Here is a 25,482-nt window from a genome sequence, read left to right on the forward strand (position 1 = left end):
ACTATGGCTCCCCCAACCGCCACCGAAACTGTCGCCAATACTGTGACAATGCAGGCACCAGAGTCATCGCAGGCTGCTGGTGTCGAGACGGCCAAGGTGAAAATGCAGATGCCGTCGTCACCCGTCTTTAAGGATAAGATGGAGGAGCGTGAGTTCCTCAAGGGCCGCCTGGCGGCCGCATTTCGCATCTTTGGGAAGTATGGGTATGATGAGGGTGTGTCTTCCGTTCATTTCGTCGCCGGATTAGAGAGTTGATCAGTGCCAGGTGTTGCCGGGCATATTACCTTGCGTGACCCCGTGGATCCAACTACTTTCTGGGTCAATCCGTTTGGAACTGCTGTGAGTATTGGGCGGAATGGGGTATGGATCTGGGCGCACACTAACTATAATCAGTTCTCTCATATCAAAGCCTCGGATCTGATCCAGGTAGACCACCACGGAAAGGTCATCGACGGCGGTCCGAACCGGATGCTCAACGCCGCGGCATTTATGATCCACTCTGCAATTCATGCCGCACGCCCGGATGTGCTGTGCGCCGCTCATAGCCATAGTATCCATGGACGGGCGTTCTGCTCGCTGGGACGGCCACTGGATATCATAACTCAGGACGCCTGTGCGTTCTACAACGTAGGTCTTGCATCCGATGATACACTGGGTCGAATTATCGCTAATCTTGTTCCAAACCAAAGGATCACGTGGTGTACAAGCAGTTCAACGGCGTCGTCCTCGCCGAAGAAGAAGGCAAGAACATCGCGGAAGTGCTAGGAAATAAGAAAGCTGCCCTTCTGCAGAACCACGGCCTCCTTACTGTAGGGCGTTCAATTGAGGAGACCGTATTCTGGTTCGTCAGCCTGGAGAAATGCTGCTATGCGCAGCTGCTGGCCGATGCGGCCGCCGCAGGCCGTGGTGGAGAGACGATCAAAATCAACGACGCCGATGCTGCATTTACTTACAAGACGGTCGGCACACACAAGGCTGGATGGTTCAGTGCTAAACCGCTGTTTGATGTGATCCACCGAGAGACCAGCGGAGAGTACCTGCACTAAAGGGCTGGGAACACTTCGAGATTGGCAGAATGCGACCCTCATAATAGCTATACACTGGCTATGTCTTTCGTTATGACACTTGTGGATATATTTCAGATCCAGAAAATCCTCAATTTCTTTTTCCGCCTCTAGAGATACTAGTTCAGGGAAGAGCTGCAAGTCCACGCTGTCACAATGCAGCCACAATATTCTTGGAAGAAGGGTATCCGTACAAGCACAAATCATGCGTAAAACATGTGTCGATTCCGATAATGCAGTTGCAAATCGTCGGGACATCGAGTACACGTCATAGGCACATTGTCTTTGTGTTGGTAAGGCTCTCCATTTCCTTCCCGTTCCCCTCTTCAGTACCCTAATGGACAGTGCAAGTGTCTCTCCAGGAGCTCGGACCACTCGTTGCGGCCCCCAACGGTTCTATGGAGCAATCTAAATCTTTCCATGTCTAAAATCAGACCCTACTGGAGTCCTGCCTACGGTTCTTCTACACTTCTACTGAAAGGAATACCTGAAACGCTTCGGGTGTTCCTTCTGAGCCTGACTCCTTTCACGGAGCAAATGGAGTACATGCCTAGGCACTCCGTACTTACCAGTAAATGTTTCACATTGGAAGCTCGTGAAGAATACTATTTGTGGATAATATGAGAGCCCTCTTTTCCCAAGAACGATTTATTTTATCAATTTCCAAGCAGTGCTGATTTGCCAGTGGTGAAGCGCTCAATGGGGCCAAGGAGTGGAGATTTTTGGCCCATCCCTTCCTTCATGTGGAAATCATTGATAGGCCAAAGGAACTTGACATAATTACCAGATAAAAAGTAAGCAGAATAACGGGGAACCTCGGAATACTGCCTAGGGAGCTGTATTGTAAATTGTTATTTAACATGACTCTCTATCATCGACTATTCGCACTTCAAGTTAGCCCTCCCACGTCAGCTAAATATTTTCCCTTGCCATTTTATTCCCCTCCCCTCTCTTGACCAACATCAATTACAAACTCAAAGCAGCTATCGTTTCTCAATCGATGCATGTACATTTGAGCAGATCTTTTCTCACTAAACATTGCCAATTGATCTACCTCTTTCAAGCTTGACAACTGGAGCTATACCTCATGATTCATCCCGATCTCTTAGTATGGCAAATTCCTAAAAGCAGCCTCCTTTCTCCAGATTTCTGATTCCTTTCGTTGATTAAAAGTCTGAATTAAAGGATCAGCGATAGGGTGAATAACCTGGTCTATCACAATTAATGACAAATTTCATGAAAGGATTTTAGTACTAGTGTGGTCAGATGCATAGACAGAGCATTGAAAAGCAAAACTTCATACCTCCCGATCCGTAATAGCCATATACGCTAAGCACAATTATTTTACGGACCCTAAAAAACAAGCGTAAAGAAAATGAATAAGACAACAAAGAAAAAGGCCGATGTACATTTTGTCACTTCATTACTCAAAGAGCCCGGACTGAAATTTAATCAAAGAGCCTGACTCTGAGCACCATCACTGAAGCGGCGGCCCGTAAAATAGGAAAGTCCCACCCGGCAGAGAAAATCCCCTGCCTACAGGTACACCTACATAGGGCTGGGCTCGGGCAGCAGTGGCAAGGTGTGGACCATCGAGACAATCAGTATCCCCACTATGTGATAGTGCACTTGAAGTGGACATGCTCAAGTTGAGTAAAGAGCGAAGCAGTGATGCCAGTTAACATGGATTAAAATTGAAAATAGTGCAGAGAATATATACAGCAAAACATAATCATCGCTGGTAATCAATATGCGCAACTAAACGCACCGGTCCAGGCCCAGTAGCACCGCCGATGCCATTGCGATGGCGCTTGGAATCTGTATACGCATTGATGACTGTATTCGCGTTCGGCCCAACAATCGAGCACCCCGTCCCATCAGCCTTGCAGATCCGCATGCCCTGCACATGCTGACCAGCGAGCTGGGCCTGGATAGCCGAAACATCCCAGCCCGACCACCCGCCATTCTCGACGTCGCCAAAGGCGAACTCGCCCCAGGTAGTCGTGTACCCGCCCCAGGTGTCAGTGGGGAGACCGTCCTCACCGGGTCCTGCAGCCCAGCCTCCTTCGGAATCTTCGTCAAACGCGACATAGCGCACCTCGTGCGGGTGAAGCACGAATGTCAACGCTGCGTGCCCGTACCACCCGTCCATCTTGCCGGTTGGGCCGACTTTGTTCCACACTGTGACGGTCCAAGGTTCAGTTTCGGGACCGGTGAACTGCACAACGTATTTGTACAAGTGAGCCTCCTTTGGGCTGACCTCTATGATATTTGATCCCCAGGGTCTGCCGATGTTCCCGCGGTATTGGATATTGGTGTCTTGAGGGGGTGTGCGCCCTCCGAATCCTTTTCTTGAAAATTTCCCTTGGGCAGGGATTGAAGCCCAGTCCAAATGCTTTGGGGGGTTCGGCTTACTGGGCGGATCAATTGGTATGTCGGGGAGTAGCTGCGGCAATTTGGGCAGTTCCGGCAGCTGTGGGAGGGCGGGGTCTATGTGCTTGACCAGGTTCAGCACGTCATCTGGCTTGTACACGGTGCGGTCTTCCGGCAAAGACTCGGTCGTGTGGGTAGGCTCAGCAGTGACCCTGACAAAATCTGTGGCGGTTTTGGTCACAGTAGTCGTCAATAGTACGGTGGTAGTCTCCTCTGCTTCCGGATGATGAGCTGTTGCGAGTGGCAGATCCCCAAAAACAGTGGTCGCGGTGCGGATGGTGCGAGTTGCAGCGCAGTTTTCGAACAGCGTCGTGGTGACGGTGCGGGACTCGACCAGAGTGACTGCTGGCAGCACCATCATGTTTGCGTGACGCTTTTGGTGCACGTGGGCTCGATGGTCATGCCTCCCAGCCAGAGCAGACCTAGTGCCGAGCACCAGAAGCAATAATCCAGATGGGTTCAGCATCGTGAACAATTGGCGTGAAACACAGAGGGTCAGGGTTCCGACAAGGGGGGACTAGTATTAGAGTATGAAACAAAATACGAGATTAGTCGTGCATAGTGTCAGTGATCGCGGTCGTGGATTATTGTTGTCGTCGTATTGCAAGTAGACAAACACGCGAGACTGCGCCGACGCGGCATGGCTTTATATGGGACACGCGCGGTCTGGACCTTATCACCTCTGGAATGTTCAGTCGCGCCAGTCCCTCCCAGGGGACATCGAGGGGCAGGAGTCGCCCTGAATTCCACTCCACTGGAGCAATCATTCTTCCGCCTTGAGTATTTTCTGAGGAACAGAAGTCGAGTGCAAGTAGAAGGAACATCCTCGTAGGTGAACGATGTTCCGTCGGCACTGGGCCTAGAACAGGAACAACCTTGAATTGTGGGCTTCTTCCGCGCTAAACCCAATTTCGCCAAAGATGCGCCCAGATCCATCCAGCGCCAATCAACGGCCTCGCTCGGCTGCCTCCACTGGCGCAAGTTTTGCTGGAAAAGGAATATCTCACGCCGAGCCCAGCTGAGAAATAGATAAAGGCTTCACCATCGCTCGCACGGTGCGGTCTCTCATCCCCCGTTTGACCACCCCCATAATGGCCAGCCTTCACCCCCTTGACCCCATCACCCCCGGTGAGATCCAGTTGGCCGTGCGTATCCTGGAGTCGGCCTTTCCGGGAGTCAAACTGCGTTACAAGCGCATTGATCTCCAGGAACCCGCCAAGAATGAAGTAGTTCCGTACCTAGAGGCCGAGCGCCGGGGGAGGTTCGCCCGCGCAAACCCGCCCGCCTGCTGGCGGCCATGTTCCACCGCCTGGATAATGGTTCGTTCTATAAGGCACTGCTGAATGCAGACACCAAATCGGTGGTGTCCGCTAAGGAATTGCCCAAGGGCGTCCAGGTAAGTCGCTCTGGTATCCAAAAAGGATCCCCGCTCACATATCTCCCAGGGCCCGGTCGATGTGGATGAAATGATTGAGATGGAACAGGTGTGCCTGAATCATCCGGCCGTCAAAGCCGAGATCGAGAAGCTCAAGCTTCCAGCGGGCATGACGGTCTGCATGGACCCATGGATCTACGGAACGGACGATCCCAATGAAACCCGTCGACTGGTTCAGTGCTACATGTACATTGTAGCACAGGATCACCCGCAGAACAACCACTATTCGCTGCCTTGCAAATTCTCCCCAGTGTTTGATGGGATCACGCATCAGCTGGTGCGCATGGACTACCTCCCTGGTGGCGGGGACTCTCAAACCACGGACACGCAGCCCTGGAAGCAAGTCGCCACCGTCCAGTATGCCCACGATCTGCTGGACGAGCCGCTACGTACGGATCTCAAGCCATATATTGTTCAGCAGCCCGAAGGGGCATCATTCACTGTCATCGGGAATGCCGTACAATGGCAGAAGTGGCGATTCCGGGTCGGCTTCAATAATCGCGAGGGCTTGGTGTTGCACAATGTGACATATGATGGGCGCAACACGTTCTACCGTCTGTCTGTATCAGAAATGACCGTTCCCTACGGAGGTATGTCGGAAATTCAATCTCAAATGAACTCTGTCTCTAACCAGCCATGCAGATCCTCGTGCTCCTTATCACCGTAAGCAGGCGTTCGACGTATGTCTTATTCAACCCCATCCAAGTTTCCACTGCTGACGATTTATAATCCAGGTTGGCGATGTCGGTTTTGGTATCACTGCCAACCAGCTGAGCCTGGGCTGTGATTGCCTCGGTCACATCAAGTACTTTAATGGATATCGCTGCGATGCCCAGGGTGCTCCCATTCAACTTAATAACATCATTTGCATGCACGAGCAGGACAATGGCTTGCAACACAAGCATACCAACTACCGCACTGACGCGGCTACCGTCGTTCGCAACCGCCAGCTTGTGGTTCAAATGATTTGCACTGTCGCCAACTACGAATACATTTTCGCGTTCATCCTCGACCAGGCCGCTAACATTGAGCTAGAGGTGCGTGCCACGGGCATCCTGTCAACCGTGGCATTTGACAATGAGAACGGCCAGACAGTGCCATGGGGCACCAACGTTGGACCGGGCGTAATGGCCCCATACCACCAACACATGTTTTCGTTCCGGATTGATCCTGCAATTGACGGGTTCAAAAATACGGTCTATTATGAAGACAGTGTGCCGATGCCCGAGGATGACCAGAACCCGTGGTTGGTCGGATACACGACGGAACAGAACGTTATTAAGACCAGCGGCAGCGCCTCAACGAGCGTGGAGCGCCACCGCGTGTTCAAGTTCCGCAACGACAGTATTACAAACCCTGTCACCTATAAGCCTGTTGCATACAAGTTGCATGCCATGCCGAGCCAGATGTTGCTTGCACACCCGAAATCATTCGGAAGCCGACGAGCTCGATTTGCGACGCGGCCTATCTGGGTGACCAAATACCAGGACGGCGAGCTGTATGCCGGCGGCGAATTCACGAACCAGTCCAAAGACTCGAATGGGGTGGAGGTGTGGGCTGGTCGAAACGACGCTGTGGAGAATGAAGATGTCGTAGTCTGGCATAGTGAGTCTCGCCCCTTCCGGTGATTTGGGTCACAGTGTACTAATGTCTTCAAAGCATTCGGTCTTACCCATAACCCTCGCATCGAAGATTTCCCCGTCATGCCGATGGAGCGTGTTAGTGTAATGCTCAGGCCGGATGGCTTCTTCACCAAAAACCCGGCATTGGATGTCCCGCCCTCGACGCAGTCTTTCAACAAGTCGACTCTGCATCCTGAGCCAGCTTGCTGTGCAGGATCTCAGGACAAGCATCAGGTCAAGCTGTAAAGCCTGCAGCTGAAATTGTGGCTTTGTTTATATGTGAATATGTCTAGCATGAGTTGTAAATATCCAGATGTGCCCTTTTTGAGCAAAACATATGATTTTTTGACGACTGTCCTAACTCTAATTCATCCTGCGATATAATAAATCCTGATACAAAGAGCTATTCGGTCAGACCGACCATGACGCTCGGACGCTCGGATTGTTAGAAATCCAAGGATGCAGGTGGGGTTTCCATGCTTTTATTGCTTTTGGATAAGTTATTCTGCGAGGACTTTCGATGTACAAGAATGCCTTCTATTTCTCTTGCTAGAGACATATCCCGCTAGCCAGCTCTTCTCGACAACGTGTAGGATCAAGTCAAGCACTGCTCGCCAGACTATCCACCCATTCTTTTGCGGATATGACATCAGCCTTACGCGCAAAGACCTTATCCATGAGCACGCGGTGCACTTCGTCGTCACGGTCCATGCACAGGTCACGAAGGACCGTAACGCGATAATCCATATCCGACGCCTGACGAACGGTCGAGAGCACAGCACCACTAGTAATCAGACCAGCGACAACAATGTGATCGGTGCCAGAGGATCGGAGAATTAAATCGAGTTCGGTCGCGTGGAAGGCAGACACGCGACGTTTGATGATGATCGGTTCCTCTGAAGTCCGGGCGGCGGCCGGGTGGACTTGCACGGAGTCGCTGCCTTCTAGAAAATTACCACTGGCTGCAACGGCGGGCGTACTCGAGCTCAGCGGATTATTCTCTGGGTATCCTGGCCGGAACGCAGTCACGACGTGGATGACCTTGATGGAGTGTTGGCGGGCAGCCGCGGCGGTGGGGCCCACGAGCTCGACATATGAGGCTGGGCTGCCGACGAGATCGACTATGCCGTTTTGGATGTCGAGGAGGAGGAGGACGGTGTTGCCCATGTTTGATTGACTGAGAAGGGTAGTAGAGAGATGGCAGAATACAAGAGACGAAATATTGGTCTTATAATGTGCCGTGATGCCGATTCCGCTTAGAATGCCGGGAGCGGGATGCTCAATCCTTAAATTGGGATTTCCCTAGCAAACCACATTCATAAGGAAATCTGTTTGATCTATAACGTACCTTAACAGCTACCTTCTGTTCATAATGATGGGTGCGGCATCGCCACAAGTAAAACGCCAATTGACTGTATTTCCGAATGTCCTATGTCACGCACAGGAAAATGTCCAGGCAGCAAGAGCTCCAGAGAACGATCATTAAGAAAAAATAATTAAAGCATAAAAATATAGAAGCATAACGACGGGCCAGGATATTATAGGCCCGGTCCAGTTTCAAAGGGGGAGCCCACTTGAAGTTCAAGATCCTCAACGTTGCCGCTTGAAGTTCCTCAGCATGTCCGCTCGCAAACTCTTGTGGTAGAACATCAAATCCAATTTCTGACCCAGACTTTGTAGTTTTCGATTTGTCCGTTTCCGCTTCTCCCCAGGTGCGGCTTGACGTAATGGTCAACGCACCTTTCAAACTCCGCTAAGCCTGGATGACCGCCCGAATACGATTGGACAGGGACGCTGGCTTGACCGGGGAAGGCAAGGCGGGGGTTTCAATCACTTGAGCAGATCACTCATCCTTATTTTTTGCTGTCCCTCTCCTTCGTGGTCTGCTCCTTCCTCCTACGGATCCCTCTGGTGGGAGGCTGACCGGGGATAGCTGAAGGCCAGATGAGGAACGGGAAAAGCGGGAGAGAGCTTGCAGAATTTGAGAGAGACATGACTGGCATGAACTAGGACTGTGGCACTGTTTGTCCCCTCAGTATTATCATTTGAGGTGTATTAGGCACTGTCTCCATTTCGCCGTGGAGCTGCTTTTCTAAACAGACCATATCGCCTTCCAAACTCGTTAAGCCACCCATCGGACCAACCAGGGGTAGGGCTACGCTGTTCTAGAGGCATTGTCTACCATAGTTCCTGTGCCTGTTCAATAATCTTTGTACCCGAAGGGCAGGCAATCGTTAACCGTTCATAACTGTACCGATCCAGAAGCTCTGCTTCCAGGCTTGGCCAGTTTACTGTCTTTCAAACCAGCGCTAGCATTGCACGTGGCTAGTGTTGGGGGCTTCCGTCTGGAAATGCATGCGCAGTGTATATTTCTCGGTGTCTGGGATGCCTTATCGAGCAATACCAGAGCACGGTTCTAATATCTCCGTCGTGATGATTGGTGGTAGGGAATACGGTTGCAATCAGATAGTGATATTATTGGTCACAGGTGCTTACCTAACGAGGTCGATTACGTCGATGCCACAGGCAGCACTTGGTCTTTCTCGACACCACGCATCATGGCCGACCGTGACCTCGCCACGGCTTGTCCCAGATAAAAGCATGCGCATATATCTATCTTTACTAGTATGACCTAATTTCACAACAACCATGGAACAAACAGTCACAATCACTCACGGTAAAGACGGTAAGTGGTGTAGTCCTTGTTTGACCGCTGGGGACGGATACTGATAAGAACAACAGAGCTCCTGGATGCCGTCGCTAGCTTGAACGGTCGCGTCTTTGACACTGACCCCGTCATCGCGTACATGCTGCTGGGCATGTCTCAGGAAGAGCGACTCGAATACCTGCCGATTTACTGGACCAAGTTGATCAAATCGGCCCTGCTCAACGATGCGCTGATTACTGAAGCCGACGGGTGGAAGGCCGCGTCCGTCCTAGTACCACCGGGAAGATACGTTGATAACACGTGGTCATTAATCTGGGCTGGCTTCCTCTCCGTGCTCTGGCGGATCGGGTTTACGGGCACCAAGGTTGGTCGGACTCGTGCTGTAGTCGTAACAGAGCTAACTGGCATGGGTACAACAGCGAGTCTGGACGGAGTTCTCCGGAATGACCGATAATGCGAAACGCAAAGGTCTCCGAGGGCAGAAAAAGTACTACTATATCTTCAGCATCGGTACCGAGCGCGAGCATCGAGGCAAGGGTGAGCAACCTGGTCGTGTCCAACACCTTGTCGACATATCACTGATATACCTCAACACAGGGCTCGCGAGTGCTATCATCCGAAATCACCAGCAGACCGCACAGGCTGAGAATCTTCCCATCTGGCTCGAGGCTACTACATCTGGCTCCCGCCAACTTTATCTCTCGATGGGGTTTGAGGATGTGGAAAAGATTGTTCTCGGGCAGGGCAAGGTCGCTGCAGATGCCAGCATTCAGCCAGGTGGCCCCGGAGTTTCCTTATGGGCCATGGTATGGTGGCCGAATTCATCCCGAGTGCCGCCTGCTTCGTAGCGCCTACTCTCTCTTCACCCTACAGTGTATATCTCTTGACTTTTGACATATTGTTATCGCAATGATTCACGCTGAAATATACTTCATTTGGCTGATACCGTGAAGAGCGTTTTCTGAGAAACTAGGGAATATCTGACAGTTCGCCCACCAGTTCATCAAGAACAATGACCACATGGTGTACAAGACCCAACGAGCGAAAACTCGAACTGTCCACCTTTATGGATATGCGCAAGTCCAAACAACTGTACATAGGAGACCCCCTCGTTCAAACACACGGATCTTGAAGAGAGTTCAGATCTTTGGGAATCACACCCGCCTTCACAGCATCTGTGGACACTATCAGCCTCTGTCTGATGTTGATCTATACTATTCTAAAGAGGGAGTGACTTACCCTGATATGTCCAGCGATAATCATTCAACTGAGACTTCCACGCCCAAAACACCCAACCCTGCTGCTTCTCATATGCATGGACTTGCGCTGCAAACCACTTGGAGTAAAATTTCATGTTGGAAGATGGATCCCAGTTCGGCGAAGACTGCACTTTGTCCGGCACGGCCAAGCTCCACTCTCCCACAATGGTCGGCCAGTTACTGTTGCGCTCGTCACTGCAGGAGGTGTTGAGATAGCTACTGTGCGTGGCAGGAACACTGGTATCCCACTTTAGGTATCTGTGGTCGTCATATGCTAGGAAATGGAGATTGCTGAGGTACTGATTCGGGTCCCCCGATCCCCAAAGTTCATCCATCATTTGAATGTGGAGATGGTCGTTGTTGCTTATTGTTAGATTGCTTTCTGCGCCTCGAATACGCTAGGTGGTGTTGTCAGTGACCATTTCTCTTATTGTAAAGTCTGGACTCACGTTGACCGCGCTAGGATAGTAGTTCTTGCGCATGGATGTGGCGTCGTCGCTGTCTGAGACAGGCTCGTTGACAATCTCCAGCATGCCAACATTGCGGAACTCGTTTGTCGAATGGATTAGCTTGGTCATCCACTCGAGAAACCGCAGGGCCCTTTGGTAGTTGTATGTGTTGTAGAAGCCCGGTGTCTCGACCAGTTGGCCAGTGAAGGCATTTTCGGAGACCTTTTTCTAGTTAGTTATTTACGTCTCTCCTCATCGGATTACAAGCCTCACCTGCGCCCCTGGGGCTCCATGTAGACCCATGATGATGTATAGACCAGCATCGCTGGCCCATCCACAAAGATTCCTCAAATACCGAAGACCTCCTTGGGGAAAGTACTCGGAGTTGCGGTTGACGAGGTCCTCGCGCATCCAGTAACCGACAGGAACCCGGATAGTGTTGATGCCGTAGCTGACCATTTCGGTAATATCGTCATGTGTGATCCACGACCCCCAGTGGTTCTGGAAAGCCTTGTCCGCAGCCTCTTGTCCAAGAGACTTCACGCAGTCGAACTCGCAACCAGTATTGCCGCAACCCATATCACTCCAAGCACTCTCGCCAAGCCATGGCTCGAAGATAAACTGCGATCCAAGATTCACGCCGCGGATCTTGCCATTCGACGACGAGAACAGGTTCGTGCCATTGCTGGAAGTGATCTGCTTGTTGGTCTGAGGGAGCCAGCAGGAGACTAAGGGAAGCAATGCAGTGAGTACAGAAAGTCTACTAATAGCGCCCATTGTTGTATTCTTTTGCTCGGCGGGTTGGTGAAATATGTGAAGAGGCACATGGCTGGGCAGCAGGATGCCTCAATAAATAACTTGAAGAGATAACGCGATCTTCCAGCGATTTAGTCATGATCTAGTTGGGAAGAGCAGATCATTGCTTTGAAGATGTCAAATTCGAGGTACCGATGCAACTGTTGACGAAAATCCCGGCCCCCAGGATTATGGGAACAGTAAGGATGTGCGCTAACGCTGCTCCGCAGCTGGGCAAATTCCTAATCGGGGAACTGGCAAGTCCTATCCTGTGTGGCTATGATAGTCAATTTAGTCAGTTTGGTTTTGTGTGAAACAATTCTGCAAACCTTAAAGGAAACGTGCCACTGTCAAATTCATTAATCCGAAAAGAATATCACCGTCCCTTCCCCACACAGAGGAGTATGGCTGCGTTTGTGAACTTCCCACGAAATAGTATCAATGCTTTAGATTTGACTATAATACTAGGTATAAAGGATATGGGCTATGCAGTGGCAAACATCTCAAGAAGCTCATGGGATTCCTTGGCAAGGCGTATTTACACTGGAACTGATATTCAGCCAAGATGGGGGCCGAGCAAAATCAAGGGTGATCGGCAGCTAAATCACCATTCAGACTAGTTGTACACATAAGGATAATTTCCAATATCTTTTGAATTTAGAGATTCGGGAATAGATTTTCATAGGTAGAAAAGAAGCCGTATCAGCCCGGTACGCTCGATTTCTGATATAACTAGTTTAAGCAATGCCATTTTAATCAGAAATTTCTCAAAATATACATTTCGTGACAGCACTCTGCATCCACGTCGAATTGAAAAAATGCCTCAACAATTGGTTCCGTGAGCAAAGAGACCTTTCTTACTCTTCGAAGATATGACTACGGACAAATCACAAACGTCTGAGCGGAAACGGAAGTCCAAGTGCCACAATGTAGAGACTGCACGTTATTACTCCAAGGTTTTGTTAAAGCAGTGGGACCGATTACCAAAAGAGCATTATCACCGTCTAAATCGCAAAATCAAGCTTGGCTTTTCTCCTCTGGGAATACATAATGACTGTTGAATGTGGGACCTGATTTGCGGGACGGTCCCTCAAGGGCCTGCGGGGCCCCGGATTCCTGAAGATCGCAGCACTCTTTGAATCTCTTTCTTTTAAAAATAACTTGACTGTTCATTCTTTCATATTGATATTTGCTTATAGCTTTTTCATTCACGCCTCATTTCTTCCTTGAGGCTCATCCTTGGTATCAATGTCTGCAGGCGTAAGGCATACCTCTCATCTTCCCTAGGCTATTGTTATAACACAATAGCGGATACAAAGCACTTACTATTCAGTTCAAAATTTCTCTCATCTCTTCTCAATATGGCCGAGCTCCATGGCCCTCCCGGCACGGAACTGGTAGGCGACATGCAGTATGGGCAACACACAGTCAATTCTGGAAAAAGAATCGTGTAAGCACACAGTCTCATTCGATCAGATTATGAGGACTTACAAACATAAAATTTGGAGTCTTCTACCTCAACCATCATGCAGTTCGAGTGACCCATTGAACTGGTCAAAGTCATGGAAATGTGCGTCTCAAATGTCGGGAAACTCCCTGGATGATATGCAAGTTAATGTGATAAACATGCAGATTTGGTCATTGCAATCCAGTTTCTTTTTCTGTTTGTTTCAGTCGAGTCAGCTCTTTCAATGGGTCCTATGTTCCCGCTGTTTGAGGCCGAGTTTCACTTGGACAATACGCAACTAAGTTTGTTGACCGGGGCGTGTGTAATGGCCCTTGGGTTCTCAAACTTTATCATCGTCCCATGCTCCAATATCCTCGGAAGACGCTTTACCAGCCTTTTATTTTGTCTTCTTGGTATCGCATCGTGTATCTGGCAAGCCCTTGCCATCTCACATTCTAGTCTACTCGCTGCTAGAGTAGTCAACGGCATTGCTACAGCCACGAGTGAGACCCTGATGGTACAAGTGATTGCAGACATATTTTTCCTTCATCAAAGAGGCTTTTGGACTGGTGTATACTTGTGAGTAGCGCTAAGCTATCAGACCATTGGTGGCTGGTATTTACGAAATTCTTTCAGCATGGGCTATTTTCTTGGCTTGTTTATAGGGCCAATCATTTCAGGAAGTATCGGACAAAAGTAAGCAAAACGAAGCCCTTTGTCTTTGGAAAATTAAATCACTGCTAAAACGATTTGTTCCCTCAGGTATGGCTGGCGCAGCTTTTTTTTGGCTCTCGCTAGCAATGAGTATTTTCAACTTCCTCACGCTTCTCTTCTGTTTCCCCGAAACAAAATTTAACCGAGACTCAGTCATTCAGACAGGTGTCTCTGAAGAGGCTACCGACAATACTTCGCAGGATATGGACTCCAACAGCGCGAAGGCAGAGTCTCATCAGCTGGAGAATATCGGCGGAGAAGTTCATAATGCCGTCGGAACGGGCCGGCCTTCCTGGGATCAGTTCAAGTTGTGGCATGCGCCAGATGCAAATTGGAAACGGTTCCTGCTTCGCGATTTGTTTTCACCATGCCGTCTATTCTTCTTCCCAATCATTTTATGGGCTGCACTGAATGTGGCCGGGCCGGCGAACGTCCTCCTGTTCTGGAATCTAACAGAGTCCGCTGTCTTGGGGGCCCCTCCTTATAGTTTCAGTCCGGCATCAGTGGGATACTCCAACTTCGCCTTTGTAGTTGGGGGTCTGATTGGTCTTGCCACTGCAGGTCCGTTTTCGGACTACATCGCCATAAGATTGACAGCTCACAATCGTGGTGTTCGTGAGGCAGAGATGCGACTACTCGCTCTGATACCATATTTTGTGACAACAGTTATCGGAATCACCATCGGCGGCGTTGGATACGCGCGATTGTGGGAATGGCCTATCATTCTCGTCATTGGGTATGGTTTCAGTGGCTTGTGTGTTACTGCCGTCCCTACCGTCGCAGTGGCATATGCTGTTGAATGCTACAAGTCCGTCGCGGGGGAAATTATGGTCGTTGCAACAGTGATCAAAAACACCTGTGGATTTGCGATGAGTTTCTGGGTGCCATCATTGGCAGAACGGAATGGGTATCTGGCTCCCGCCATGGTTGAGTTAGCATTGACTATCGGCCCGCTAGTCATGGGACTGCCGATCTATCTTTATGGCAAGAAATTACGCAAGCTTACACAGGGTTCGAGTGTACATCTCTATGAGTCATGATACCCATATTACATTTTGATGCCACTATTCCTATGGGTCTTAACACCGAATTTGCTCCATGGTACTGATATAGATTGGAATACTGATAACAAATCATATATCCACTTCTGCTCCAGTCTGAACTTTGACCTCATTAGAAATTGTATTCGCCCGGCCTGCTCTCTGATGTCAGCTGCCCGGCTCAAATTCTCGAGCTGAGTAACCTGCTCTTGAGCCTTTGTAACTTCTTTCTGGGTTGGGACGTTGACTATCATCAGGTATAGAACATCCTTCGTTATACTTTCTTGAAAATCGCCGGACTTATCACGAGTGGTTCGTGACTAGTAGTGACCCAACTGGGTTCGGTAGGTTCGAATAAAAATAGAATGCTTTAACGCCCAATTGATTCAAAAATTGCACATCGGTGGCTTCAGTCGCTGGCCAGGTTTGTACATTACATAGCGGTGTTAATGTGACCACTATAGGGATAGAACGGGAATATTTGTTGATATCATTCAAGACTTGGCTTCTTACTCCTGAGACGAATCATCATCTTTAATGCCACATTTTCGAATGAGCTCACGCCCTCTATCTACCAGCGAAGGAAACGCTCCCGCCAAAGCCTGTATATCCCTCCAGAACTCCCGCCCAGCAGAGTGGTCGGGCATGTAGCTCCTGAGAAAGTCTTTCCATTCCTTGTCATCATCGCTATAAGAAATGCTTGCACGAGCAAACTCCCACCAGACAGGAAAGTAGCCAGCATTTTCCCAATCGATGATTGCCGTGAGCGAGTGAGTGTCTGGATCAACCATGATATTGCAAGTGGTCAAATCTCCATGGGTAAACGTGTATGGCTGCGCAGAGGGCATTTTCTCCCGTAGGTTCGCACGAGCTACATCGGGTAAGTTCTTCAAGGCTGGCGTCATCTCATTCCAGAGTTGCTCGTCGGACGAGAGAGGTCCATGAGGCACTTCATAGCCTTTAGGCCCATAACCGGGAAACAAAAAATTATCATACACTGGCTGACCATGCACGCTCTGGATTTTGGGTGAGTGAAGCTGGCGAAGCTGTTTGAGATACCCGGTGGTTTGTTGAGCAAGACGTTCTTTCGCTGGGGTAGACATCTTTGGCCAGATTTTCTCCAGTATTTCTCCTGGTACTCTCTCAGCTATGAGAAAATATCGTTCATCCTCATCATTCCAGCCCTTCAAGACCGAGGGTATGGGTATGGTGGTGTTCTCCTTCACGAAGCGGGTATTGACAGACTCGTAGCTGGGCGACTTGCAGGACCGCTCTTTCAGGATATATTTTGACCCGATGGACCAGACACCGCGGTCACCTGCTTCATAGAATATGTGTACATGACTTTTGTAGCTGCAGTAGCTCTGGCGATCAGGACTCCAGGTGCAGGCTGAACAAGGGGTTTCGTCTGCCATGGGGGAAGTAGTATAACCTGAAAGTATTCAAGAACATTTGGACAACAAAGTGGCGGTCAGCGGATTATAGCTTCCAAATCTGCCCAGGGATGTGACACAGAATAGCCAATCTTTATCGCAGTGAAATGTTGATGTGGCTTGCATGAAAGGTCGGAGCTTCTCCCATCTGACTCCCTTCTTGATCCTAAATACGATGCAAGGTTGCCAAGCTTTGATGTTAAACACACTGGTATTTTGTGTGCGTACTGACGCATTATGAATACTCTTCCAGAGCCCAATAGATCGCCACGGCTTTGGGTTGGGCGGCACCGCATGGGAGGGGGGAAGCATGGCTCTTGCATTTGCTTATCGCAGAAATAGCGTGAAAGCAATGCGAAGACCAGAGACATATTCATAGTGCCTATTGGAGGCATTTTAAGCCCCCTACGTTCGCATGTTCAGGGACATGTCGAGTAAGAAAATCAGCGATGATAAATTGATTTTTGTTGGTGTGTAGTGCAGGCGAATTGCGGATCGTGTAGATACCTCTGCGGCGTACCTAAATATTATATTTAGTGAGTACAGGCTTCTTATTGTGGTATTTTTCTGAAGCCCAGAATCTACTAGCAGGAGGAAGTGTTGGTCGTTCGGTATTTCCCCGATTCGGAGATGAGATGCCGAAGGCGGGGTGTTGAGATGATGTCAGGGAACAAGTCCCGATTGCTGATGATTTATAGGAGAAAGGAGCCCATAAGAGCGTTTCCGTCCCCAAGACACTGCACAGACCTTGATCTTGACTTTGATCTCCTTAAGCTAGATTCAGGCCAGTTACGTTGGCGATATTTACAATGGCGCCCACCACCATGAAGGCGGTACAGATCCAGCGGTTCAACGAGCCCTACCACGTCTCCGATGTCCCAGTTCCCAAGCCCAAGCCGCATCAGGTTCTGATGCGTATCAAAGCTGCCGGCTTTTGCCACACTGATCTCATGGTGCTGAACCATGAGTTCGATACAACCCTGCCATTAATTGGATCACATGAACCAGCGGGGATCATCGAAGAGATTGGCTCTGAAGTTACAGGGTTCCAGAAAGGCGATCGTGTTGGCTGCATTAATTTTGATAGTGTGTGTGGTGAGTATTGTGATCTCATTTGATATGTCCATGTTAACATAGAGTGTTTGAAGGAAAATGTGCCGACTGCAAGGCTGGATTGCCAATCTATTGTGAATCCCCACTGATGAAAGGTCTGACTACCGATGGAGCCTGGGCGGAATACATGGTTACGTGAGTAGACATACGAATCAAATCTAGATGACGGTCATGGCTGATCTTCGAGATTAGGGATGCTCGCTTCATAGTTAAATTACCAGATGACATGGACTTCAAGGTTGCAGCACCTCTAATGTGCGCTGGTATCAGCATCTATGGGGGTATTGTACGAGCGGGTGTGCCCAAAGGGGGCTCAATTGGAATTGTCGGGATCGGCGGACTAGGGCATATTGGAACCCAAATTGCGAAGTGTATGGTAAGCTATGAATCTTTTTAATTGGATGCTTCTAGACTATGCTGACTCCTCTGGCAGGGCTACACCGTCGCAGCAATTGACATCAAGCAATCAGCACTCGACGCAGTCGCATCGTACAAGCACGCCCCAGACGCTCTGATTCTAGCGTCCGACCCAATTGAAAAATCACTTGAGAAGATTGACAAGATAGTGCAATCGAACTACGGTGGACTTGACGCAACCGTTCTCGCGACGGACCAACAGCCAGCCTTCGACCTTGCCGCGGCTCTCACTAGAAAACACGGGACGATGGTGCTGCTAGGTCAGCCGCAGGAGGGGATCAGGCTCTCGTTCCACACGTTAATTTTCAAAGATATCAAGCTTTTGGGGTCTCTTATTGGCGATATGACCATAGCCCAGGAACTATTAAATTTGTTCCATGAGAATGAGCTCCACGTCGATGTTAAGGAGTGGAAGATGGAGCAGGCTGAGGAGATGAGGCAGGAGTATCTTTCAGGGATTGGGACCGGGAAGAATGTCATCGTAATAGATTAAACTCGTTTTGAACCATGGATAGATATATCGAATGGAAATGCTCGAGATCCATGACCGGATTGGGATTCATCTTGCAACCTGAGTTGTAGTCCAGTACATGCAAGTCGGGAACCCCTCGTCGGATAGAATGGACGCATTTGCAATATATTAAGTAGACAAAGCACTCCAATCATTGAAAATTTGGTAGAAAAAAAACATATGTACTAGCTCGTTGCAAACAAGGGTCCGATTACCCAGCACGAGACCGTTACGATCTAGGATTCCTGTCTGGGATGGAATCTGACTTTCTCGGAGCCGAAGTTCGGAGACTTCTCGGCCGGCCGAACGAACCCCCCAAGCCCCACATCACCAACTGCGGAAGTCAACGCGGTCAGTATGATGTGGGATTGTTTGACACCCGGGTCGTCCGGAACGATATGATAGTGTTACAGTTTATATTAGAGAGCGTGCTTGAAGGGAGAGGTCTTGAAAATTGTCAAAAACTCGACTTTATCCCGAGAGAAAACAGCAAACTATCAACCAGATATACAGATTTTGTTTCACATCACGGCGTATATATACTCGTCTGCAGCAGGACACGCAGTAATGCGATCAAAATAACCATATCTATTTATAATTATTCCCAGCACCAAACACCAATACGAACGAACCTCCGAATGTCCCCAACGCCCTATACAGTATGCACACCACAATCGAATTGACAGGCTGATCAAGCAGCTGGACCGGCCCCGCCCATGCTGGGGAACAGCATAGCATCGGGGACCCGTCCCAAGATGTCAAGCATATTCCAATCTTCCATCGGCAACGGAACAGGGCCTACTGGAGCAGACGGCGGCGGCATATCCGGCGCAGCATCTACAGACGGAGGAGACGGGAAACCCATCGGTGAGGAGCTCGGAGCATCTGCTGGTAGTGCCAATTTAGTACCACGGAATGCGGTGCGAATTTCACGCAGAGCACGAAGTGATGAAGCCAGATGCTTCACAGAGTCTGTGCGCCTATTATAGTCTTCGTGGCCATCGGCATATACATGGTCGGCCAGGACCGTCTCGAGGCGATCGATAAGGCCCCATGTTTGTGGACTATCATCATTGGCGAGGAGAAGGAATGCTGACGCGATGCTTCTCTGTAGACTGATCCATGATCGAGAGCAACGCGAGTTAATCTCGTGGAGCTCGACGAAGGCGTCAATCGTGTCCATCAAACTGCGGATACAATCCTCACGAATGATCCGCCGCCGCTGGTCATCAAGATGAGCATGGGGATCCAAAGATACTCGGCACAGTACTGAAAGGAGATACGAGGAGTGGAGTCGCAACTCGGTTCGCTCGATATGCCCACGTAATGTACGACATTGCTCTCGATACTGCAGGTGCGGCGATGCTTCGGCAAGCATCATCTGAATACGTTGCTTGTACTCACGAATGTCGTGAAACCGTGGGTGCGACGATTCCGGATACATACGGGACCGCAAGATTTCCAATGCCAGGGACACGACTTGACAGAGCGTTTCGAAGTACGTCCGATGTCCCGGCATCGATTTGCGATCGAACGGGATCTCAGGCTGGCTGACCATCGTGATAGATGGCCGGTCATATGCTAGAGAGAAGTGGCTGTTTTGGAACGCCATCGCCCACCTGGAGAATATTAGCCGGGCTACAAAAGCAGTAGCAGAAGTCTTACCAGACACGTCTTCGAACCGCTTGTTCAGCGAACGAATACCCAGTTGATTCAACGTGCAGCCCCAGGACCATACACAGGCGCTCCGTCATACCTGGAAGCATGTTAAAGAGAGACTGACAACGGGCGGAAATCCCATACCGAGCATGGTATACGCAGCCCCTGCATTCATGTTGTACGACAGTACGTTGCCAATAATGAGCAGAATCTGGATGACCTCTACTGACGGCTGCGAGACATAGTTCAACATGCGCAGACATTGGTATGCACAGGAAACTGCACGATCATCAGCATTTGGGGAGCGCCCATCGCAAAAGGGGTACGAACCATATACCCACGAGGTCAATTCACGTTCACGATCCGAAAGGTCCGACAGCTGGCATCCTGCAGCGAGCACGGCGAACAGCAGGCTGAGGAAAGGAGGCTCGTGCCAAACGGCTTGACCAGGCGCTCATTGTCGGGGCGATATACACCTCCCTCCCTCCGCCGACCCTCGAGCAGGCGATTCGTGTTACGCTCCAGTTCAGACAGGTCAGGCAACACGGGATACAACACGGCGCTGATGTCTTTGTAGAACCCGAGGAATCTACCGATCATTATCAGCTGTCGGAACTTCTGCGGAAAACATCCCTTTCAGACTACTCACCGACGACACTGTTCATCGTCTGGAAGGACGGCACAAACCCCAGCAATATTAAAAGTGAACGGGTCCGACGACCACAGATCCAGAAACGGGTATGCAGCGGACTCATTCCCAAGCACGAGCTCGGCCAGCAATTCATCCTGCGGCAGCGCCTGCGCTATATCCGCCGAGAGCTTCGATTTATCCAAGATATCAACGAGCGCGGAGCGAGACCCGAGATGAACAGGGCCGCTTTTCAGCGAGCCGGAACCGTAATTGCCTTCGGAGCGAGTGGATTCGCAGGTCCCCGCCTCTGATGCCCGGTTGCTGTGCTTCGCGGGGTGTGCATTAAACAGCGACTGCAGGCTGCCGAGGAGCTGTTCCATGGCGACCATCTTGTTATTGATCTCGTCCCACTCTGTCTGCGAGATATCCACGACTTCGCCGTCGTCGCTGGCGACCGGTCCGGCGGAGCGCTCCGTGTATTCATAGCGATGTGGTGCTGGTGCTGGTCGGGGCTGCTCTCGGGATGACTGATAGGGAGCGCTGAAGGAGAAAGACTGTGAGGGCGTGGAGGACTCGGTGGACGCCAAGGCGTAAGATGCGGCGGGTTTGGTGGGCGGCGGGCGACTGTAAGAGCAGGTGAAATTGCGCTTGACGCAATTGCTGCAGGGGACGTTGCGATCGCAGCGGACTTTGCTCGCACGACAGGCCAAGCAGGTTTTGCACTCGCGTGGGCGGCGGCGGATGGGATAAATGGGCATGGCAGTGGTGTTGGTGCTGACGGTGACGTTTGAGATGTGATCCGGGGAATCTACCGCGCACTGGCCGACAGCGAGATCAGGGCGAGCCGCATTCGAGGTAGAACAATCGTTCGTCACAAAACACCCAAAATAAGTCGGAGGAAGGATGCACGAGGTAAGTACAGGGAAGTAAGTCGAGTAAGCTCCAAAGTTAATGAGATGCGATCGGCAGTCCGAGCGCCAACGGTCGATGATTTCATCGTCCTAATGCGGAAACTACCTTAGAGTACACTCCGGACACTCAGATTATGGTGGAATGATATTATTATGGCTATTCATGCTTCTACGTCCTCTTCTTCTCGCTCACCTGTGGCACCACCCACCAGTCATGCCATTGGGCCTTGGAGCCTGCGTCGGGGATAGTCACTTCCAGCGTTGCCATCTCGGTCTGGCCCGCCAGCGCCTTCTTGATCGTCTCAATAGCCAGACTAGCCCCGATACACGCGCGCATGGTATCCTTGACGTCGCGTTTCCAGTCCTCTTCAATGGCCATCGAAGGCATCGGAGTCCGGGACGAAGGATCCTCAATAAATGCGCCGTTGGCGAGGGTGGCTTCCCACGCCCGACGGGCCTCCGCGATGGCATTGGAGGCACGCTCCAGAACAGTCACGTCAGAATCACCCTCCAGGTTGGCTTCCTTCTTGAATTCTTGGTAGGGGACCAGCTCCGGGAGAGACACCGGGATGAAAGGCTTCATGCGAAGCTCGTAGCGTAGTTTCTCGCTCGAGTATGCTTGCGGAGATGAAGCAAGCGGTAAAAGCCGGTGGCGGGTCAGGAGCACATATAGAGCATGCAGAGCGATAGAAAATGCATCAATGGCAATCAGATGAGTAGTCAGTCTCTCGAGACTGCGGAATGATTGGTGGAAGGCAGAAGATGGTTGAGAGGAGGTGCCCGAGCGGCTACTGGTGGCCATCAGATCGCGTTTGCGGGCGGCGACGGTGAATGTGCGAATTCGGTCGAGATGACCCAGGTGGGTAGTACAGATATGGGACAGGTACCAGTACATGCCAGGAAGCTCCTCGGGGGAGTAGATGGACAGCTCAAACCCCATTTGGAGGACGAGCCGAAGCTGTATCAGTTTCTGGTGATACGCCCAGCTGCTGAGCGGGTAAGAGAAGGTCGGTTCGCCGCTTGGGAGCGGGATGGGCCGTTCAGAGGTCAGGGTGCGGAGCTGAACGTCGAGCTCTTCGGCCTCCATTTGCAGGTTGTCCCAATCCACCATGGTGTGGCATAATGTCCTTCGAATGCGACACCGGTTGAGACAGGCACATTGTACGGTGTCCACGAATGGCCGAGAAAATCGCTTCACAAATCCTTCCATGTGCTGGGCGATTTGAAACCGAGGATGGGAGGGCAGCTCAACTTCGTCCGTGCTGGCCTGCAGCAGGATACTGGATGGCAAGACAAGCTCTGCAATGTCATCATACAGGAACTGCTTGACAGAGACCGCTCCTAGGATTGTCATGTCACTGACAATCAGGGCCTGAAGTAAACAGCGGATATAAACCGATGGTTGTGGTTTGCGTGATAATAGTGTCCACACAGCAGTCTAGGCAAGGGGTTAGCCGGAATCAAATCTGGAGTACTGGGGTCATTTACCTTGAAGTTACTGGGACCGCGGTAGTCGAGCATATGCTGCATATCAATAGCATCCTGACAGATTCGTTTCAAGTGAGCCAGCGCAGCTTCGTGGCTGATGTGCACGATGGGTCGAGGAGGCACGGTGCTGGCGAGCTTCCGCTGGATCTTCAGGCTGAACGCCTCTGGTACTGACTTCCCCAGAGACACCGATTCGGTTAGAAGTTCCAATTGCGAGACACACGACACAAAGTTCACAGTCGAGCGGCTCTCTAGGACATCCAAATCGCGGTCTAGTGCCAACAGAAACTCGCGACGGAACACTAATCGGCACCGAATCGCATCTCGGAGCTTCTCCTCCATCTCAGTTTCTTTATCAATCCAATCAATTGCCCGATCCAACAGTCGTTCAAAATGTGACGGGTCAAATACGCTCAAGAGGTTCCGGCTGTAGAGCTGGGTAACAAAGTCTTCTTCCTAGAGCACGGAACCCATTAGCTGCGAGCCCGTACGCATCAAGAGCACTGAACTTACCTCAAAGAAGTATTCGGCCGCCACTCGAGAATGGACAAAGTCGCAAGCCTTGACCAGCGCCAAACAATAAGCCCGGAGGACAAGGTTCACCAGCGGTAGATCGGTCGCGGGCCGGGTGCGATCGAATCGGGCATCTTCGACGGTCCTGGGCACCGGCCACAGGAGCTTATCGAGGTAGATGGATGTGAAGAGCGTCTGCGACAACGGATGACCCATATGCCATGCCATCTACACAGTGTCAGATTCATTTTGGCAGGATCGTGGAAGACACGCACCTCATGGCAGAGCAATTCATCCATCAACCCCACGACCTCCGCGGGTGTCAGCTCGCGCCGCACATCGTAGTCATCTTCCAGCGCCTGCGCTTGGTTTTCTCCGGGGGCGATGTAACCGCTGTCCATTTTCGAGTCCATAATCTGTTATCGGCGCACACCAACTATCAGCTTCAACTGCGCGGCGGGACAGGACGAACGGACGCACCTCCAAGGCCCCGACGGCCTCAAAAAGCGTAAAGAGCTCATCCTTGACGAGCTTCCCGGGTTTTATCTCTGCGGAAAAGAAGTGTTAGGCCCGAGATGACAAGCTGGAGCAGAACCCGGAATCATCTTACTCGCGGCGGCCACAGTAAACTCGGCGGTGATGTCCCGGGCGGGCTGCGCAACCCGCGCCCGAGGAACGCGGACCTCGTTGTTGGGCAGCATCGGCGGTGCAAAGGAGCTGCCGGCCACCGTCAATGAGTGTGAGGGCAACTGGTGAGCAGGGCCGGTCACGAAGGAGGAACAATCGAGGGGGAGGGCGGGGAGACGAGGAGTCGGGCGGATGAAGAAAACTTCGGAGCGGCAGAGATGCATCACTCACACACCCCCTTCATGGCGACGCAGGTCAGACCCCGGCCATTGACTACAATTGAATTGGACAAGAAACGACTGCCAAAAGCAGTGGAATATAAAGGCAAGGTGCAATTTCTAAGCACTGGCCTTCACGATGGGGCCAGTGGTGCTACACATGTACAGGAACCAAAATCCAGAACCCGCGGTCGGGTCCATTCTTTCGTGGGCTGGACCATCTCCTTCGACTAGTATCAGACACGCGCGCGGGCGTCTATTTCTCGGCCTGCTGGGCGATGGCAGCGTCGTTGGCCTGGGCGAGCGATTGAGCGTCTCCCTGCTTGCCGTTCTGCATTCAAACACCTCGAATCAGTCCAATGTCCAGGGCCGTTGCGATTGACGGAATATACGAACCTGCCACTTGGCGAAGCGCAGATCCATCTGGCCTCGGCGCTCAGCCTGGAGACGGGGGCCTTCCTTGAGCGACCGGCGCAGGGTGCGGCCGGCAATCGCCAGGTAGCGGTTGTAGCTGAAACGAGGTCAGCAATGGCATCGAGTTCAGGGGGGAAAGGTATGCATACGTCAAGCCAGCGGCTTTCCAGGCAGCAGTCATCTTGGATGGATGGAGGGAAGGAGGGAATGGGGGTGGAAGGGAACGATGATGGTGATTCGGGTGAGTTTGAACGGATGCCGGAGACTCGAGAGGATGGTCACGTGCCACAGCACGTGACTCGATCGGTATACAGTGAGGCCCCGAAAGAACAGGAGAACAGGAGAACAGGAGAACAGGAATGCATTAGCTGGCAAGTCTCCGGGTGAAATAAGGGGAAGAGTAGGTCTAATGTGTATCTACGTCTTTCCAATCCGAAGAAATCTATTATCTGTCTCTGTTGTCTTCGGCTGACAAGCATCACTACCTCCCACCAACACTAGACAAAGCTAGTATAGAGAAGTTGTGAATTGGAGAACAGAAAGACTCGAGCAAGTATTCGCCAAGCGGTTGGTCTCATTTGAGCAGCCAGGTTGTGCTCCAAAAAGTACAGGCTGCAAACT

General features: G+C 50.9%; 11 protein-coding genes across 11 annotated transcripts; 5 read left to right on the forward strand and 6 right to left on the reverse strand.

Annotated features, from left to right (window-relative positions):
- Positions 1-3: 3 nt before the first annotated feature.
- N7510_008244 (class II aldolase/adducin family protein) lies at positions 4-1,046 on the forward strand (the record flags this gene model as incomplete). Its single annotated transcript, XM_056980169.1, has 4 exons — positions 4-214; positions 266-339; positions 394-627; positions 690-1,046. 4 exons carry the CDS (start codon positions 4-6, stop codon positions 1,044-1,046), a joined length of 876 nt encoding a protein of 291 aa, XP_056830378.1.
- Positions 1,047-2,796: 1,750 nt separating this feature from the next.
- Positions 2,797-3,963, reverse strand: N7510_008245 (uncharacterized protein; the record flags this gene model as incomplete). The annotated part of the gene is made up of 1 exon (XM_056980170.1): positions 2,797-3,963. The coding sequence occupies one exon, from the start codon at positions 3,961-3,963 to the stop codon at positions 2,797-2,799; it is 1,167 nt and encodes a 388-aa protein (XP_056830379.1).
- A 625-nt stretch (positions 3,964-4,588) lies between these two features.
- Positions 4,589-6,800, forward strand: N7510_008246 (uncharacterized protein; the record flags this gene model as incomplete). The annotated part of the gene is given in 6 exon segments (XM_056980171.1): positions 4,589-4,816; positions 4,831-4,893; positions 4,943-5,522; positions 5,575-5,612; positions 5,667-6,537; positions 6,592-6,800. The coding sequence occupies 6 exon segments, from the start codon at positions 4,589-4,591 to the stop codon at positions 6,798-6,800; spliced, it is 1,989 nt and encodes a 662-aa protein (XP_056830380.1).
- Positions 6,801-7,154: 354 nt separating this feature from the next.
- N7510_008247 (cysteine hydrolase family protein) lies at positions 7,155-7,721 on the reverse strand (the record flags this gene model as incomplete). Its single annotated transcript, XM_056980172.1, has 1 exon — positions 7,155-7,721. The coding sequence occupies one exon, from the start codon at positions 7,719-7,721 to the stop codon at positions 7,155-7,157; it is 567 nt and encodes a 188-aa protein (XP_056830381.1).
- A 1,482-nt stretch (positions 7,722-9,203) lies between these two features.
- On the forward strand, positions 9,204-10,070 carry N7510_008248 (Acyl-CoA N-acyltransferase; the record flags this gene model as incomplete). The annotated part of the gene is made up of 3 exons (XM_056980173.1): positions 9,204-9,240; positions 9,297-9,586; positions 9,642-10,070. 3 exons carry the CDS (start codon positions 9,204-9,206, stop codon positions 10,068-10,070), a joined length of 756 nt encoding a protein of 251 aa, XP_056830382.1.
- A 265-nt stretch (positions 10,071-10,335) lies between these two features.
- On the reverse strand, positions 10,336-11,707 carry N7510_008249 (glycoside hydrolase family 5 protein; the record flags this gene model as incomplete). Its single annotated transcript, XM_056980174.1, has 4 exons — positions 10,336-10,397; positions 10,462-10,879; positions 10,931-11,152; positions 11,204-11,707. The coding sequence occupies 4 exons, from the start codon at positions 11,705-11,707 to the stop codon at positions 10,336-10,338; spliced, it is 1,206 nt and encodes a 401-aa protein (XP_056830383.1).
- A 1,379-nt stretch (positions 11,708-13,086) lies between these two features.
- On the forward strand, positions 13,087-14,926 carry N7510_008250 (uncharacterized protein; the record flags this gene model as incomplete). The annotated part of the gene is made up of 4 exons (XM_056980175.1): positions 13,087-13,122; positions 13,202-13,336; positions 13,378-13,743; positions 13,838-14,926. 4 exons carry the CDS (start codon positions 13,087-13,089, stop codon positions 14,924-14,926), a joined length of 1,626 nt encoding a protein of 541 aa, XP_056830384.1.
- A 509-nt stretch (positions 14,927-15,435) lies between these two features.
- On the reverse strand, positions 15,436-16,341 carry N7510_008251 (aminoglycoside phosphotransferase family protein; the record flags this gene model as incomplete). The annotated part of the gene is made up of 1 exon (XM_056980176.1): positions 15,436-16,341. The coding sequence occupies one exon, from the start codon at positions 16,339-16,341 to the stop codon at positions 15,436-15,438; it is 906 nt and encodes a 301-aa protein (XP_056830385.1).
- An 842-nt stretch (positions 16,342-17,183) lies between these two features.
- Positions 17,184-18,382, forward strand: N7510_008252 (zinc-dependent alcohol dehydrogenase; the record flags this gene model as incomplete). Its single annotated transcript, XM_056980177.1, has 4 exons — positions 17,184-17,454; positions 17,508-17,607; positions 17,665-17,848; positions 17,906-18,382. The coding sequence occupies 4 exons, from the start codon at positions 17,184-17,186 to the stop codon at positions 18,380-18,382; spliced, it is 1,032 nt and encodes a 343-aa protein (XP_056830386.1).
- A 709-nt stretch (positions 18,383-19,091) lies between these two features.
- Positions 19,092-24,303, reverse strand: N7510_008253 (Mak10-domain-containing protein; the record flags this gene model as incomplete). The annotated part of the gene is made up of 12 exons (XM_056980178.1): positions 19,092-20,019; positions 20,066-20,156; positions 20,204-20,338; positions 20,390-20,500; positions 20,554-20,648; positions 20,709-21,691; positions 21,795-23,039; positions 23,090-23,545; positions 23,603-23,830; positions 23,878-24,018; positions 24,083-24,150; positions 24,213-24,303. The coding sequence occupies 12 exons, from the start codon at positions 24,301-24,303 to the stop codon at positions 19,092-19,094; spliced, it is 4,572 nt and encodes a 1,523-aa protein (XP_056830387.1).
- A 400-nt stretch (positions 24,304-24,703) lies between these two features.
- N7510_008254 (ATP synthase subunit epsilon family protein) lies at positions 24,704-25,042 on the reverse strand (the record flags this gene model as incomplete). The annotated part of the gene is made up of 3 exons (XM_056980179.1): positions 24,704-24,778; positions 24,844-24,958; positions 25,011-25,042. 3 exons carry the CDS (start codon positions 25,040-25,042, stop codon positions 24,704-24,706), a joined length of 222 nt encoding a protein of 73 aa, XP_056830388.1.
- Between the last annotated feature and the right edge of the window lie 440 nt (positions 25,043-25,482).

This window comes from Penicillium lagena, assembly GCF_028827675.1.
Source record: "Penicillium lagena strain IBT 129212 chromosome Unknown utg000006l_segment0_segment0, whole genome shotgun sequence".
In the NCBI taxonomy this organism is placed as follows: domain Eukaryota; kingdom Fungi; phylum Ascomycota; class Eurotiomycetes; order Eurotiales; family Aspergillaceae; genus Penicillium; species Penicillium lagena.